Source organism: Haliotis rubra, unplaced genomic scaffold (assembly GCF_003918875.1).
Source record: "Haliotis rubra isolate DU_JTF1 unplaced genomic scaffold, ASM391887v1 Scf544, whole genome shotgun sequence".
NCBI lineage: Eukaryota > Metazoa > Mollusca > Gastropoda > Lepetellida > Haliotidae > Haliotis > Haliotis rubra.
Genome location: NW_025767240.1, coordinates 455,702 through 470,090, shown reverse-complemented (window position 1 = coordinate 470,090; position 14,389 = coordinate 455,702). Strand labels below are relative to the sequence as shown.

The 14,389-nt window shown below is 37.9% G+C and overlaps 1 protein-coding gene across 1 annotated transcript; it reads right to left on the bottom strand.

Annotated features, from left to right (window-relative positions):
- Positions 1 to 2,962: 2,962 nt before the first annotated feature.
- Positions 2,963 to 3,788, bottom strand: LOC124253565. Its single transcript, XM_046687369.1, has 2 exons — positions 3,496 to 3,788; positions 2,963 to 3,368 (listed from the first exon to the last, which is right to left on the bottom strand). Exons 1-2 carry the CDS (start codon positions 3,725 to 3,727, stop codon positions 3,244 to 3,246), a joined length of 357 nt encoding a protein of 118 aa, XP_046543325.1. The 5' UTR covers positions 3,728 to 3,788; the 3' UTR covers positions 2,963 to 3,243.
- Positions 3,789 to 14,389: the final 10,601 nt, after the last annotated feature.

Sequence of the window (14,389 nt, the reverse complement as noted above, 5' to 3'; positions counted from 1 at the left end):
ACCTGTTACCTGTCACACATAGCTGTATATATTTTAGTTAAACGTAACGTCCATAGATAGATAGATAGATAGATAGATAGATAGATAGATAGATAAGAAAGATATGATTCGTATCCTGTATGAAACAGAAATATACATGGTAATGTACTTAGTTCAAATAATGCTCAAGACTTAAATAATTGTGTTTGTGTATACAGTTTTAAAGCGTGCATGTTCATAAGACTGGTACATTTTACAACTTTCAAATCAATTATGTTTCTTTAAATCAGTCAGATTTGTATAAGTGGATTTAATAACATACAATGTTGAAAATGTGCATGTGTGGAAACTTCAGAAAAATGACATGACATTAGAAATTGTAATTCTTTTCAATACTTCTGTAATAAAATTGTTTAAGGCATTGTGGACAAATTCTGTCCAGAAGATGGGTTGGGGGCTTGTTCAAACGTCCAGTGTCTATGACAAGGGGTACAAATCCACATCTAAACAAGGCTAAAGGTCGACGGTGGTCCTCATATTTTACTTTTAAAACATACCATTCAGGCACAGTTTGCATCTTATGTTGCCTTTTAGGTATAAACTTATTGCCATTTACATTATTTCGATCATACCACAATTCTCCCGTCCATTTTTATTATCATCATCGGTAACAATCTCTCTATCTTTTTCAATTTATTTATTTCATTTTGGGAAGAGTTTAAAATGTCAGTAAGGTTATTATTAAGCTCACTTTACAGTTCCATTTCTGATGTATCCAGAGCTCATTTCTGAAAGTCGCATAAGTGTAAACCAAATGTCTCGTACAACGTATTCATACTGATGGTGATAAGCCTCATACGTTAAACCTGTCTGCAAGCCTTGTTTTCGATACGGTCCTTTCCTTTCCCCTTGACAAGTTGGCATGTCGTTAAGAACGTGATATCTTTACCATATTCCATTTGGGTTATCTTAGAGAACATTGTAGTAAAGTATGTTGTCCTTAACTTTTGTGTGTACACCTGAGAAAATACTTCACTTTGGTTGAAGAAGGGATCGTCATCTCCGGTAACGAACGCTAATTTAATTATATTGCATAAATATGGATTCTTGTTTCGTTAGCCGAACCGCCGTGATATTGCTGGAATATTGCTAAAATCAGCGTAAAAACTCATTCATTCACTCTTCAGCCGAAAAAATTTTCGATTTATAGTGTACGTTTACTGTAAATTCCACAGATAAAAGATATGTCTGGCTGATTTAGATATAGATTTATTTAGTTTCAGAGATTCTGTTATTCCTTTGGTGTGCCAGTTACTGCAGAATCATCATCTGTTTGAAGTACGGGGCTGGTTGCCTAGCCAAGTAGGGCGTGCTTGTGAGTTCCGACAGATTTAGATGCTTCTCATGGATACAATATGAGAAACCCATTTTCAGTGAGCTTTGCTTGATTTACTGCTTTAATATTGCTAACAGCGTCATAAGACAACATTCGCTCACCTAATTCATAGACCTATAAAACAAAACATTTTTCTTAATGATTTCTTAACACTTTGCATCTTGCTGTATTGCATGTTTTGTGTGGAGATATTCAATGCACGTGCAACGGCGCGCAAAACGTGAAATGTCATACCACAACATTGTTGAAATCATGTTTAACTGATAATATGTCACACTCTCTCCTTTCAATTTGGACTCAATATTGTCATGTCATGCAGTAAATTGCCAGAGGCTACAAAGTGGTAAATTATTGGCCTGAGGAATGCCGGAATGTCCATCAGACAAATTGGACATCAAGTTGGGCGCAATCCGCCCATCATTTCAAGACCCATAAACAAACACAGGGGGACCAATGACGTTAAAGATCTTCCAAGGTCCGGAAGATCCCGTTAGGCAACAATAATAGAGGATAGAGCAGTTTGGAGACTTGTTTGGCACCGTTCATGGGACTCAAGCACATCGTTAAGGCAACAGTGGTTATCAGAGAGAGCCATTTCCTGCAGGACCGTCAGAAATCAGGCAGCAGCATACAGGGTCAGAAGACCCATCAAGCGTATAAAACTGTCACCAGCTCACAAAGCAGCACAATGTGCGTGGTGTAATCAGCGTGTTTACTGGAAAATGACATCATGGTGGAGGGTTCATTTGAGTCGTTTCTTAGTGGATGGTCGAACACGTGTCGACCCGTGAAGATCCGGGATAGAATGAACCTTCAGTAACCCATGCTTTTCGGAAGAGGCGACTAACGGGATCGGGTGGTCGGGCTCGCTGACTTGGTTCCCACATGTCACCGCTGAGACCATCCGATGGTCAGCTATGAGCCCAGATGTCAATCCCATTGAGCATCTGTTGAACATTTTAGGCCGTCGTGTTCGACAGACAGACCCGCCTGTCCAGACTCTCAATCAACTGACTGCTGCTTTGCATGAAGAAAGGAACATGATTCATCAGAACCAAATCCAGATATTCATCCAAGGAATAAAGAGGCGCATTGAATCAGTTGTTAGTGTACAGGCAGGTTACACAAGATACAGATGGAATTGGACTTGCAAGCCATAATTCTTCCATGCCTCGAACAAGATACATGGTACTGAAGCGATCTGAACACAAGTAAGATATCGTTCGAGGCTTCCACAACGCTCGCTTCGCACTCACAAACATAACCCATTTAGCACGGGGTTATAGCTAAAACGGCACCACAGCAGAACGGCACCAAAATCGTTTGGCGAAAACGGCACCGTATTGGCGAAAACGGCTACTGATTTCTGAGCTAAAACGGCACAATATATAAAACACAGTATGATGTTGACTTTTATGTTTTAGTTCGTTTCATTATAACATTAGCAAGCTTATATCAACATATATAAAACACAGTATGATGTTGACTTTTATGTTTTATTTCATGTCATAACATTAGCAAGATTATAACACGTGATATAGCTGGAATATTGCTAAAAGCGGCGTAAAACCATAACTCACTCACTCACCCATTGCATTAAAATAACAAGATTATAAAGACGATAACGAAAGCACCGTCAACATAACACATAACACATGTTCACACGTCAAAGTCCATATTTGGCCGGATGCTTATATATCCCAAGAATGTCTTTTCATGAATTGCAGCAATTCACTAAACGATTGGTCCGTGGATAATCGCACATCTTGACAGTAGTTGTGACAGAGACAGGTCACCATCCTTGAACAAACTCCAAAGTTCAAATACCTCATCCTGCCTAGCTGTTGATGATCTGCGGATGTACGCCTTCAGCCTTCCTTCTTGTATAAGCCTTGTCTGGATAGGAGGCTGGCCTCATGATGGAGCTCTGGCATGAGCCTGTAGAGCCCCAGTGACTGTTCTCCCACCTTGTTATTAATTCGCCTGTGCCAGCCTGAAAAGAAGAATACATATTTTTACGTAACATTATGAAAATTGAAACCTGACAATGCAAAAATAGTATAATATTCAGTAATAATTTATTTAAGTTATTAATCTTTATTTTATTAAGAAATGAATACCTTCAACACAGTTGTTCGTCCTGACTGCGATGTTGAAGACTGACCAGGTGCGGGGGGTGAATATAGAATGGGAGATCCACTGACTCTCAAAATAGTCCATCAGCTGTCGCAGCTTGCCATGAGTTGGAACCCGATCCGAAATCTTGTGGAATAACCTGGTGACATCAGCGGCCGGAAGAAATAGCAGAGACATCAACTTTCTCATGAACTTGTGAATGTCATCGTCCTCCATGTAAGCTACCTGAAATAGTACATACACATATGAATTTATATGACATAATATAATAAATTAAATAAATGAATTAATTATATAATATCAAAATAACTCGCAATGATTGATTGATTCAAAGTATTGAACGTACCTGTAGGCCCAGCTCTTGACATTTTCGCCAAACTGCTTGAGTCAGGTGGAACAGGCATCCACGGACACGGACGTCAGGCAAAGTCTTCTTCAGGGCCTTCCAGGCAGCCTGCTCGAAGTCAAGGATGACAGTCTTGACTTGCGGTTGTTTGGGGAGAGCCTCTAGTAGCCGCTTGACTACCTTCACATAGTCCGATGTCCTTCGCCTGGGCATAATCACAAAGACGAGAGGCACAAGCTTAAAGTCCCTCCCGGCACGCACAAAAGCATGAATAGTAAGTAGTTGATGGAACGGCTTTTTAATAATCTTAAAGGTACCGTCCATGAACCACTGCCTACTCGTACTTAAGTGCTGTAATTGCCGGTCAGTGGCAAACACTAGATGCCTCTCGCCTTTGTTTCCTACGTCACACCGAAAGAAATCATCCGGCAGGAAGTTTTCATCTAACTGAAAGTAGAAAACAGAACCATTACAAATGTATTACACAATAGTGTTTATTTGAAATATATTAAAATATACTTAAATAATTACTACACTGGATTTTACACAACCATATCACAAACCTCAAAGTCCAAGGACCTAGGTTCCTTCGGCCGAAGGAGCTCCCTCGTACGGTTGGCCATCCGTACTAGGGTAGCTTGGTTTTGTCGTCCACCAGGCTTGTCAGGGTTGATATGTTTCTGTTGAGCTTCCTCAACGATGCTGGCGCCTGACATGTAGATGTTACCCACAGCATTTTCCTTCACCTGCAGAATATATAACAATTACACAATTACACAGGTCGATTAATACACTACTCAATTACAGGCCGATTAACACACTGCTCAATTAAAGGCCAATTAACAATCTACTAAATTATTGTGACTGTCAATTATTAAACAAACACGATAAATACCTCCACACTCACTTGGATTGCTGTCAACTGGCCTGGTTGGGGTGTATGGCAATGGCGGTGTTTCCCCTCTTCAAATGAAGCCCCAGAAACTGAATAACAGATGCAGGACACGTGGTCGTCTTGTTCCTGACACTGCAGCGCCAGTACGTTCGAGCAGTTGTTGATTTCTGTAACAAAAAATTATTATTATACACCGTGATGACATTCAACTCATTTATATATTATGTATTTATTTATACATTATTTCTTATACTGCCGGGTCCTGTGGAAATCTGTGCATGTTGACACCATAGCCCGACGGGTTAGGAGCAGTTGACGACAACGCATGTCTTCGTTGATGTCGAGAAATCATAAAAATGATTGCTTTATATACAACTAACTGAAAATCCTTCCTCACATGACGTCACTGCAGTGCTCTGGCGACAGATTTACGTAACCTGTCTGTGGTTTCGTTGGCGGGTGAGAGTGAAGCAAGCGACCTTTTTGCAACTTTTAATCGTTCGGTATTAATTAACTACAAGTTTTTAAAGAATCTTTCATATGTAATGGTTAAAAGAGACAAAAAAAGAAGTTTATTTGTTCTTTAAGTCTGTGCAAGATATAGTTTTGCATGAACTAACCAGATTATGCCATGACAATGTTGGCTATATTTCTCCTGAATTCTTTCATTCCACTGCAAAGTTCATATGGTATGGAAATCTTTGAGACATTTTATGCACCAGTTAATTAAAGTTGCTAAGTCTGAAAAAAAGGTGTTGCGGAATGAATTTCCATATGTATAGCAAAGTCAGAACTATTTATGTATATATCACATACCGACGTTACAGATTACAAGTGTCCTGTTTTCGTATTGTTTGAAATATTCCAGTTAAACTTTGATTAGTGTATGTTAAGTACAGTGGACAATTGCGCAGAAACTTAGTTACTTATGTGTCTGTCGTACAACTGAGGTTGGAACCGGTCAGTTCCGTGGTGACAGACAGTGTAAGTTATAGATACATATATACGTTATCAGTCTCATTTCATCCCTGTGCTCTTTTGGGGATACAGTGGTCGTAAACAGGTGGTTCCGCATGGACGCCAATTCTATCCGAAATTGTGCATTTCTGTCTCAATTGGTGGGCTAACAGTCAAAAGATCTACATTGGTATTCCACTGAGCAATGTAATGGAGGTCAGAGTGAGAGGTTAAAGTCCCACAACGAAACTATGCGATTTAGGTTAGGATTAGGATACATTTTACATAACTATTCTGTGCTGTGGCGTGTTGTGCTGTGCTGTGCTGTGCTGTGCTGAGCTGTGCAGCAATGCTCTTGTTGAGGAATTCTACATATTAACAAAACGCTACCCAAACACATTGATTCTGTGCAAACTCAAACGTTTAGATTTATGAATAGGTAGGTAGGTAGGTAGGTAGGTAGGTAGGTAGGTAGGTAGGTAGGTAGGTAGGTAGGTAGGTAGGTAGGTAGGTAGGTAGGTAGGTAGGTAGGTAGGTAGGTATAGGATGTTCTCCTGTTGCATGCTGACCAACTTGCCACATGTCACACACCACTAACTGGATAAAGATAAAATATTTTACAAATCATTTGGTGGCATTGTTTTTCGATAAAGATATAACCGTTAAAGGTGTCTTGAGGTTTATGGAAATGTTGGTCATAGGCCATGTTGATAATGAAATTGATACTTCTGTTCAGAGTCTATCATTTGGTTTTTCAGCCATACTGTTTGAAATACTAACAGACACAAGTTGCATTTCCACTTGTTGTAAATTCTAAACTCTGGCAGTGAAAGATAAAGTAGAAAGTGCAGTAAAATCACTCAAAACAAGAACGTCAGTTGGACCATATGAATTGATACCAGAATTCTTCATTTTCAGAGTGGATGTTCTTATATATACACAGCGGTGGGGTAGCCTAGTGAATAAAGCGTTGATGTTTTATGCTCCTTATACGGTTATCTCCGGGACAGAAGGTTTCACTTGTATAAAAGTCAGCACATTAACATTGAATCGAGTTGTAGATTCTCAGGTAGCACCCTATCAGCTCGTCTTTACTACTTAATCCCTCGTGTATGCTGGCTTCATGACTGGTGCAATTTGCTCTTCTTACTCCCAGCCCATCCTGTTACATACCAAGTGTTTGCCAATTACATGTTGTTGTTAATATCATAACATAATATGCATATATGCTTCTGATCACTTGGTCGTAGTCACTTTTAGCCTGATAACGGTGCAAGAATCTATTTCGAAAGGTCGTTCTATGCAATCAACAAGAAGTTATCCATAAAGATGTAGGCTTCATTATTAACCAATGTTATCATTAAAGTTGTAAGCTTCAATATAAACAAGGAGCTGTTATCCATAAAGTTGTATGCTACATTATTAACAAGAGGTTGTTATCATTAAAGTTGTAAGCTTCAATATAAACAAGGAGCTGTTATCCATAAAGTTGTATGCTACATTATTAACAAGAGGTTGTTATCATTAAAGTTGTAAGCTTCAATATAAACAAGGAGCTGTTACCCATAAAGTTGTATGCTACATTATTAACAATAGGTTGTTATCATTAAAGTTGTAAGCTTCAATATAAACAAGGAGCTGTTATCCATAAAGTTGTATGCTTCATTATAAACAAGGAGCTGTTATCCATAAAGTTGTATGCTTCAATATAAACAAGGAGCTGTTATCCATAGAATTGTATGCTTCATTATAACAAGGAGCTGTTATCCATAGAATTGTATGCTTCATTATAAACAAGGAGCTGTTATCCATAGAATTGTATGCTTCATTATAAACAAGGAGCTGTTATCCATAAAGTTGTATGCTTCATTATAAACAAGGAGCTGTTATCCATAGAGTTGTATGCTTCATTATAAACAAGGAGCTGTTATCCATAGAGTTGTATGCTTCATTATAAACAAGGAGCTTATAAACAAGACAAGAGCTGTTATCCATAGAATTGTATGTATGCTTCATTATTAATAAAGAATTGTATGCTTCATTATAAACAAGGAGCTGTTATCAATAGAATTGTATGCTTCATTATAAACAAGGAGCTGTTATCCATAGAATTGTATGCTTCTTTATAACAAGACGTTGGTGTCCATTAAGTTGTAACCTTCGGAACTATCATCAGATAGTTGTTGCTGCAGCTGACATATTGTCTCTGTTGTTAAATCCATCAACATGAATGAATGAATGAATGAATCTCTTTATTTCCTCCAGATTATATTCCGAAGATCATTATAAACATGTACATGAAATATTTACAGCAACATCATCACAGCAATATATTCACAACACATTCATATAGTCATATATATGTACAAAGAAAAGATGAAAGGTCTAGAATGCACAGTTTAGTGAGGGAAGCAAGGAATATAGGTATTTACAGAAGAGGACAATCATACATCTCCATGACATTTCATCAATATCGTTAGTAACTAGTAGTTCACCCCCAGAAAATAGTGATAACATTTCATCTTCAGATAATAACTCTATTTGTACATAAACATCCACATCAAAGAGATCTATAAGTTTTGAAAAGAAATTATTTCTGTTGTACATATAGTGTTCACAGTGTAAAATTATATGGCAGTCATAATCATTACAATATCTTTTGCAGAGTTCACAATGTTTTGAGAATTTTCCCCTTGAGCTGATTTGTACACAAAACTGTAATATATCTTTAAACTGTGGGTAAATATACATCAAACAATACAATCTATGTACACCAAAGAAATTGTGGGTCAAGCGATATCTATTCATATCGTGCCTTACACACACGTGAGAAATCCATCGTTCAGTTTCAGATTTATTTATGCAATTAATAGTTATTCTTCGCCATGACGATTTACATGGAAACCTTCCAAAATCGAGATAGTCACTAAGATAATTGAAGAGACTGTATTTTAAACTGGTTTTAATAAGTATGTCACATATACTGTGTAAGACAGCTGTTCTGTTTTGAAAGGTGGCTAAATGTACACAGAAAATATCCTTAAATGAAGAGTTACACTTGCTGTTGCACAGCTTGCCGAGAAATAGTAGTCTACATTTATCTATATAACCATCCATGCTCCACAATCCAAGGTTACCTAGCACTGAAGCAGAGGAAAAGCGCTTACCGAAACCCTGAATGCATCTGGCAAAATATCTCTGTGTACTTTCTACCAAGTCATAATCTTTACCTCGAAGAATGGGTAAAAGTTCACAACCGTAAAAGCTCGTTGGAAGTATCATTCTTTTCCATATTTTAACAGAAGAAGTAGGGTGGAGATCTTTACCATTTAAACCAAGACTTTTTAGAGAATTTACAGATTGTCGTGCTTTCTGGCAGTATGAATATACTCTAGATTTTAGGGATAGATCAGACGAAAGTAAAATGCCTCCATACTTAACACAATCACTTATTGGTATTTCTGAATCACCAAATACGGACTCATTGGGAAACAATTGGGTTAGTTTTCTTACCATACAAGGTCTGAAAAGTTAGTATAAAAATAGATGCATTTATCTGATGGATCGGAATGAAGTTTAGTAACCTGTTGTAATGGCTGTTTTATGCGTTGGAGATAATGATACAGCTCATCAGCCACACAGTGTTTAAAATTTAAAATGCACCTGGACACAAAACCTTGATGATGAATGGTGTCAAGTTCTTGAATATACGCGTTATACCATATATAAAACAACCATAGTCAAGTTGAGATCTATTTAATGTTCTGTTGATATAGAGCAGTGTTTGGCCCCCACCCCATTTAGCATTTGAAACTACCTTTCGTATATCAAGAGGTTTTAAGAATTTAAATTAAAGGTCACATGCAACGTAAAACACAACTTTGCAGATTCTGATACCTTTCGGTATGGACTTACCGGAACAAATCGTCAAAAATGCAAATTCAACTTATAAAGTTGAAAAATAACGCGATGAAAAAACCGCGCGAAATCGGAGTTCAAACGTTTCACTAATTTTCCCCAGACTTTTCTGGGGAAAACGGGTTTCAACAGCTGGGCTGCGCTCATAGCACATGCGCAGTGAAATAGGAAACTGGGAAGAGGGTTGTCCGGTGAATACTCGGTGAAGGCTTTGGTGTGAGCTATTTTTCTAATGTTTTGTTGATATTTCACAGGCGCGAGCTTTTTATATGTTATGACAGTAGATTACCGATTTAACTGTTTATATAATTTCATTTGTCTATTTCACCACACGTTCTTCTTACCGAGTCACTTTCTCAGTTCGATACTTAAGAGCAATGCCATTATTTAGCGTTGACAGAATTTCTTTTAACTGTGACACAGATTCATGTCGTTGTCACACTGAGACAAAACTCAATGTAAACAAAACGCTTGTTTTATTGACACCATTATGTGTCTGCCTTGCCTGTCTGCTAATGACAATATTATAATACACAATAATTGTGTTTTAATTTTGTTTGATTTTTTGGTTGCATGTGACCTTTAAACATTATATGTATGAGGAATACAACACATTTTATTGTCACAGACCGTTCTAAAAACTTTGGCCTCTTTGACCACTTTGATTGGAGGTTTCATAGGAATAACATTGGATCGTGTTGTAGTTTGTGTTTATTAGAAAAGTGAATGTATACATGTTCGAATAATTTAAATCCGTTTTCTAGTGACCACTTGTGTATTTTGCTAACACAACGTCGTAATTGTCTTTCAATAGTGGTCATCTTAATTCTTGTTTTTAGAAAATAACTTGCTCTCTTATGAAACTTTATCAAATGTATTCAATACAACTTATGGGTGAAACCCGTGAAGACCCGGGTTAGAATTGATTTTCAGTAACCCATGCTTGTCGTAAAAGACGTTTAACGGGATCGGGTGGTCAGGCTCGCTGACTTGGACGACACAATCATGTCATCGTATCCCAATTGGGTAGATCGATGCTCATGCTGTTGATCACTGGCTTGTCTGGTCCAGATCCGATCATTACAGACCGCCGCCATATAGCTGGAATATTGCCGAGTGCGGCGTAAAACTAAACTCACTCACTCACTCACTTATGAGTTTTGAGTGCGGTCCGTTTCATCTGTACACTGCTACTATGAAATATAGGCTCAAAATAACGAGAATACCAGAAAACAGATCTGTTAGAAAGATTTTATATCGTGCTTTATAGAAATGATGAAAAGGCACGAGTCATTCGTCGTCACTTATTTAGAACTAGTTTTAGTCACGATATGGCTGAAATATTGCCGATGTGACTATAAATTTCAACTCACTCACTCACTCGTCGTCACTTGCATGGTTTAGAAACAAGATGTCTGTTGACAATATATGTTTCCTTTCAGAACAGGACATCACTGCTGTCAGACTACAAGAACCCGTGCTGGAAGGACCGGAACGATACGATCCAATGCCTCCCGTATTTCCATCTCATTGGATCCGACAAATGCGGATCTACTGATCTGTTCAACAGAATTACTCATCACCCGGATGTAGAGACGTGTACATGTACTCTTGGGAAGGAGTCCAGCTACTGGAGCTGGCGTCGCTATGGTAACGCGTCGTTTTTTCTCTTGTCAAAACAAAATTGCAATATACTATATTAGGGCTCCCATCCACCAAGGTATTCCTCATGAAAAGATACAATTTATGAAATTGGTTAAACAGATAGTGTCGCCACAGGGTAATTATCAACCATATACGTGGTGTCGTTGATGCGATGAACTGATTCTATTGGACGATGAACGTCTGTCTTTATACGAAACTGATTCTATTGGACAATGAACGTCTGTCTCTATATGTAACTGATTCTATTGGACGATGAACGTCTGTCTTTATACGAAACTGATTCTATTGGACGATGAACGTCTATCTTTATACGAAACTGATTCTATTGGACGATGAACGTCTGTCTTCATACCAAACTGATTCTATTGGACGATGAACGTCTGTCTTTATATGAAACTGATTCTATTGGACGATGAACGTCTGACCTCATACGAAACTGATTCTATTGGACGATGAACGTCTGTCTCTGTATGTAACTGATTCTTTTGGACGATGATCGTCTGTCTTTATATGAAACTGATTCTATTGGACGATGAACGTCTGTCTTTATATGAAACTGATTCTATTGGACGATGAACGTCTGTCTTTATACGGAACTGATTCTATTGGACGATGAACGTATGTCTTAATATGAAACCAAGGGGCAAAAGAAAATTTGAGTTCGTTTTTTCATGTAATTTAAGATCACGAGACATATTGTTAAATCCTATAATATCTAAGTATCTATCATTGATTGCGCTTTGAGATACTATTCTATGGCTGGGTAAATCAGCGTAAAAATTAAATGGTTCAAGTAAGTGAGTGAGTGCGTTCAAATTTAACGTCACGTCGGCAATATTGCAGCCATATCGTGACAAGAATGTGAATAATAAATAAAGTCGTAATAAATAAAGTCAAATTATTAATCCCTGTCAACGAAAGACAGTAAAACAACAAGAGGATCAGGGATATAGATATAAAACTAGTATGAAAAGCTAAAAACTTTTAACTATAGAAGACAATACAATATCAAAACAGGCTATATATTGCAAACAACTGAAGGTAGATCACCATACTAGGGACCATGGGGACTTACAGTACCTTTGCTACCTGCATGGACCCTAGCTGGATTTACACCATCCCTTCAGCCGTTAGCAATTGGCCTGGATGCCACAGGGACATATATGTCCTTCCCCTTCAACCCTCAATTTGAAGTCGAATAAAAATCAAAATATCCCACGCACACAAATACACTTCACAGTTTCGAATTCTGCGGGAAATTTCCTGTTTCTTGATACCATCCAGTATTATTTTAGACAAAGCTCAAGTGCTGAAAATGACCTTTCAAAATAGGCTTCATCGAAAATTGCGACATTTTTGACACAGTATGAAATCGCGATTCACAGCGTTATTTGCTATATGTTTTGAAATGTGAAAATCGGATAATTACTGGGAGTATTGAATTTAACAAGTAACATATTAATGAACACTGATATCACTTTTACATGAAATCGCTAATGATAATTCTGAAACGTTGCCGATGAATCTAGAATCGGTTGGGATGTTTTCGAAAATACACTTACACGAACGCCGTAGAGCCGCTTTCCGCCATATTGGATAGTGTTTACAAAATCACGTTTCGCGAAGGCCGGTATTGAGACGCCTATTACATCACGTATATCTCATATTCAGCTTCGAAAAATGCATCACTGAATTCCCCATACATTTTAGAATCAAATTGCAACTGGTCTTTGTCACCAATATTAACTGTCTAGATAACATGAGACGAAACATATTGGGTGTGAAAACGAACGCTGTGCTCGAAAGACTGCGCTGGTTCGAAATGTAAACAAAGACAAATTCCGATTTTACACTGCGTAGCATTTTCAGAAATTTTCCAACATTCATCCGTCTATTCATTGCTTGCAATGGCTCTATACCTTTAGAATATACATGGAAAGAGTATCGTAGCAAGAAATAGGAAATTATAAATAGATACAATGCAATCATTTGATAATTCATAAGAAATTGTCAAAGTTTCCGTGCAGCGTGACGCCATGACTGACGCAAAATCACGCAGAACGACAACTGTAATTATCAGCATTTCTGGCTTCTGTAAACGTACTTATTTTCGCGTGGTGCAATTTTCGCGGAATTGACAGTTTAGACTACATCGCGCGGTCAATTATTCGCGCAATCAGTAATTGCCGGAACTGCCAGCTGTCTCTCTGGCCGCCACTAATAGCAGTGAAAACAAACAGAGTGGCTTAACCTGTCAGGTGGCGTTTATTACTTACTCACAGGAAATCCGTATCTGTGCGATATACTAGTACACAGTAGCCTGTTTACTCCCGGAAGAGAAGAAAAACACACCAGTATTATGTTCCGAATTCTGACGATCTGACTAATTAACTTATCCTGTATATGAAGCTCTTTGTGATTTCAAACAAGCCGGGTTGTTGTGAATGAGATGATTGAGTGTTAGTGACTATTCGCTTCATGATGATACGTTTGTATCTAAATGAATAAATAAATACTGCTGTATTATTTCTTTCCGAGTCGTTTCATGGTACAATATATAACAAGTTTTATGGATAACAACTTCTTTATTTTCGTGAGTGCGACGTTTCGATACAGATTCTTGAACCGTTGTCAAGCAAGAGTGATACATGAAGTGTAGGAGCTGCATATATATACTGTATATAACAATGAAACAACATAATAGACAAAGGAAACAACATAATTGCCATGATTGGCTAAGCAGTAAGCTGATGAAGCCAGTAAGTACATAAAGGATAGTGAGTGGAAGCCAGAGATGTAGTTACAATGAGATGTTTATACAATGGATGCGATGTTTATACAATAGACTGGGCTTGGTGGAGGAGTGGATCATAAGCAGATGGAATGAAGTATCCTTGGTCACGGTTGATGGTAGGCTTGTGGCGTTTGATGTGTGAGAATCTGTATCGAAACGTCGCACTCACGAAAATAAAGAAGTTGTTATCCATAAAACTTGTTATATATTGTACGTCTCAACTTCTAAAATGCCACTCAAACAAGTCGTTTCATGGTAATCTGTTTTGCATCAAACCATCTGTCATGTGACCAATTTCCATGG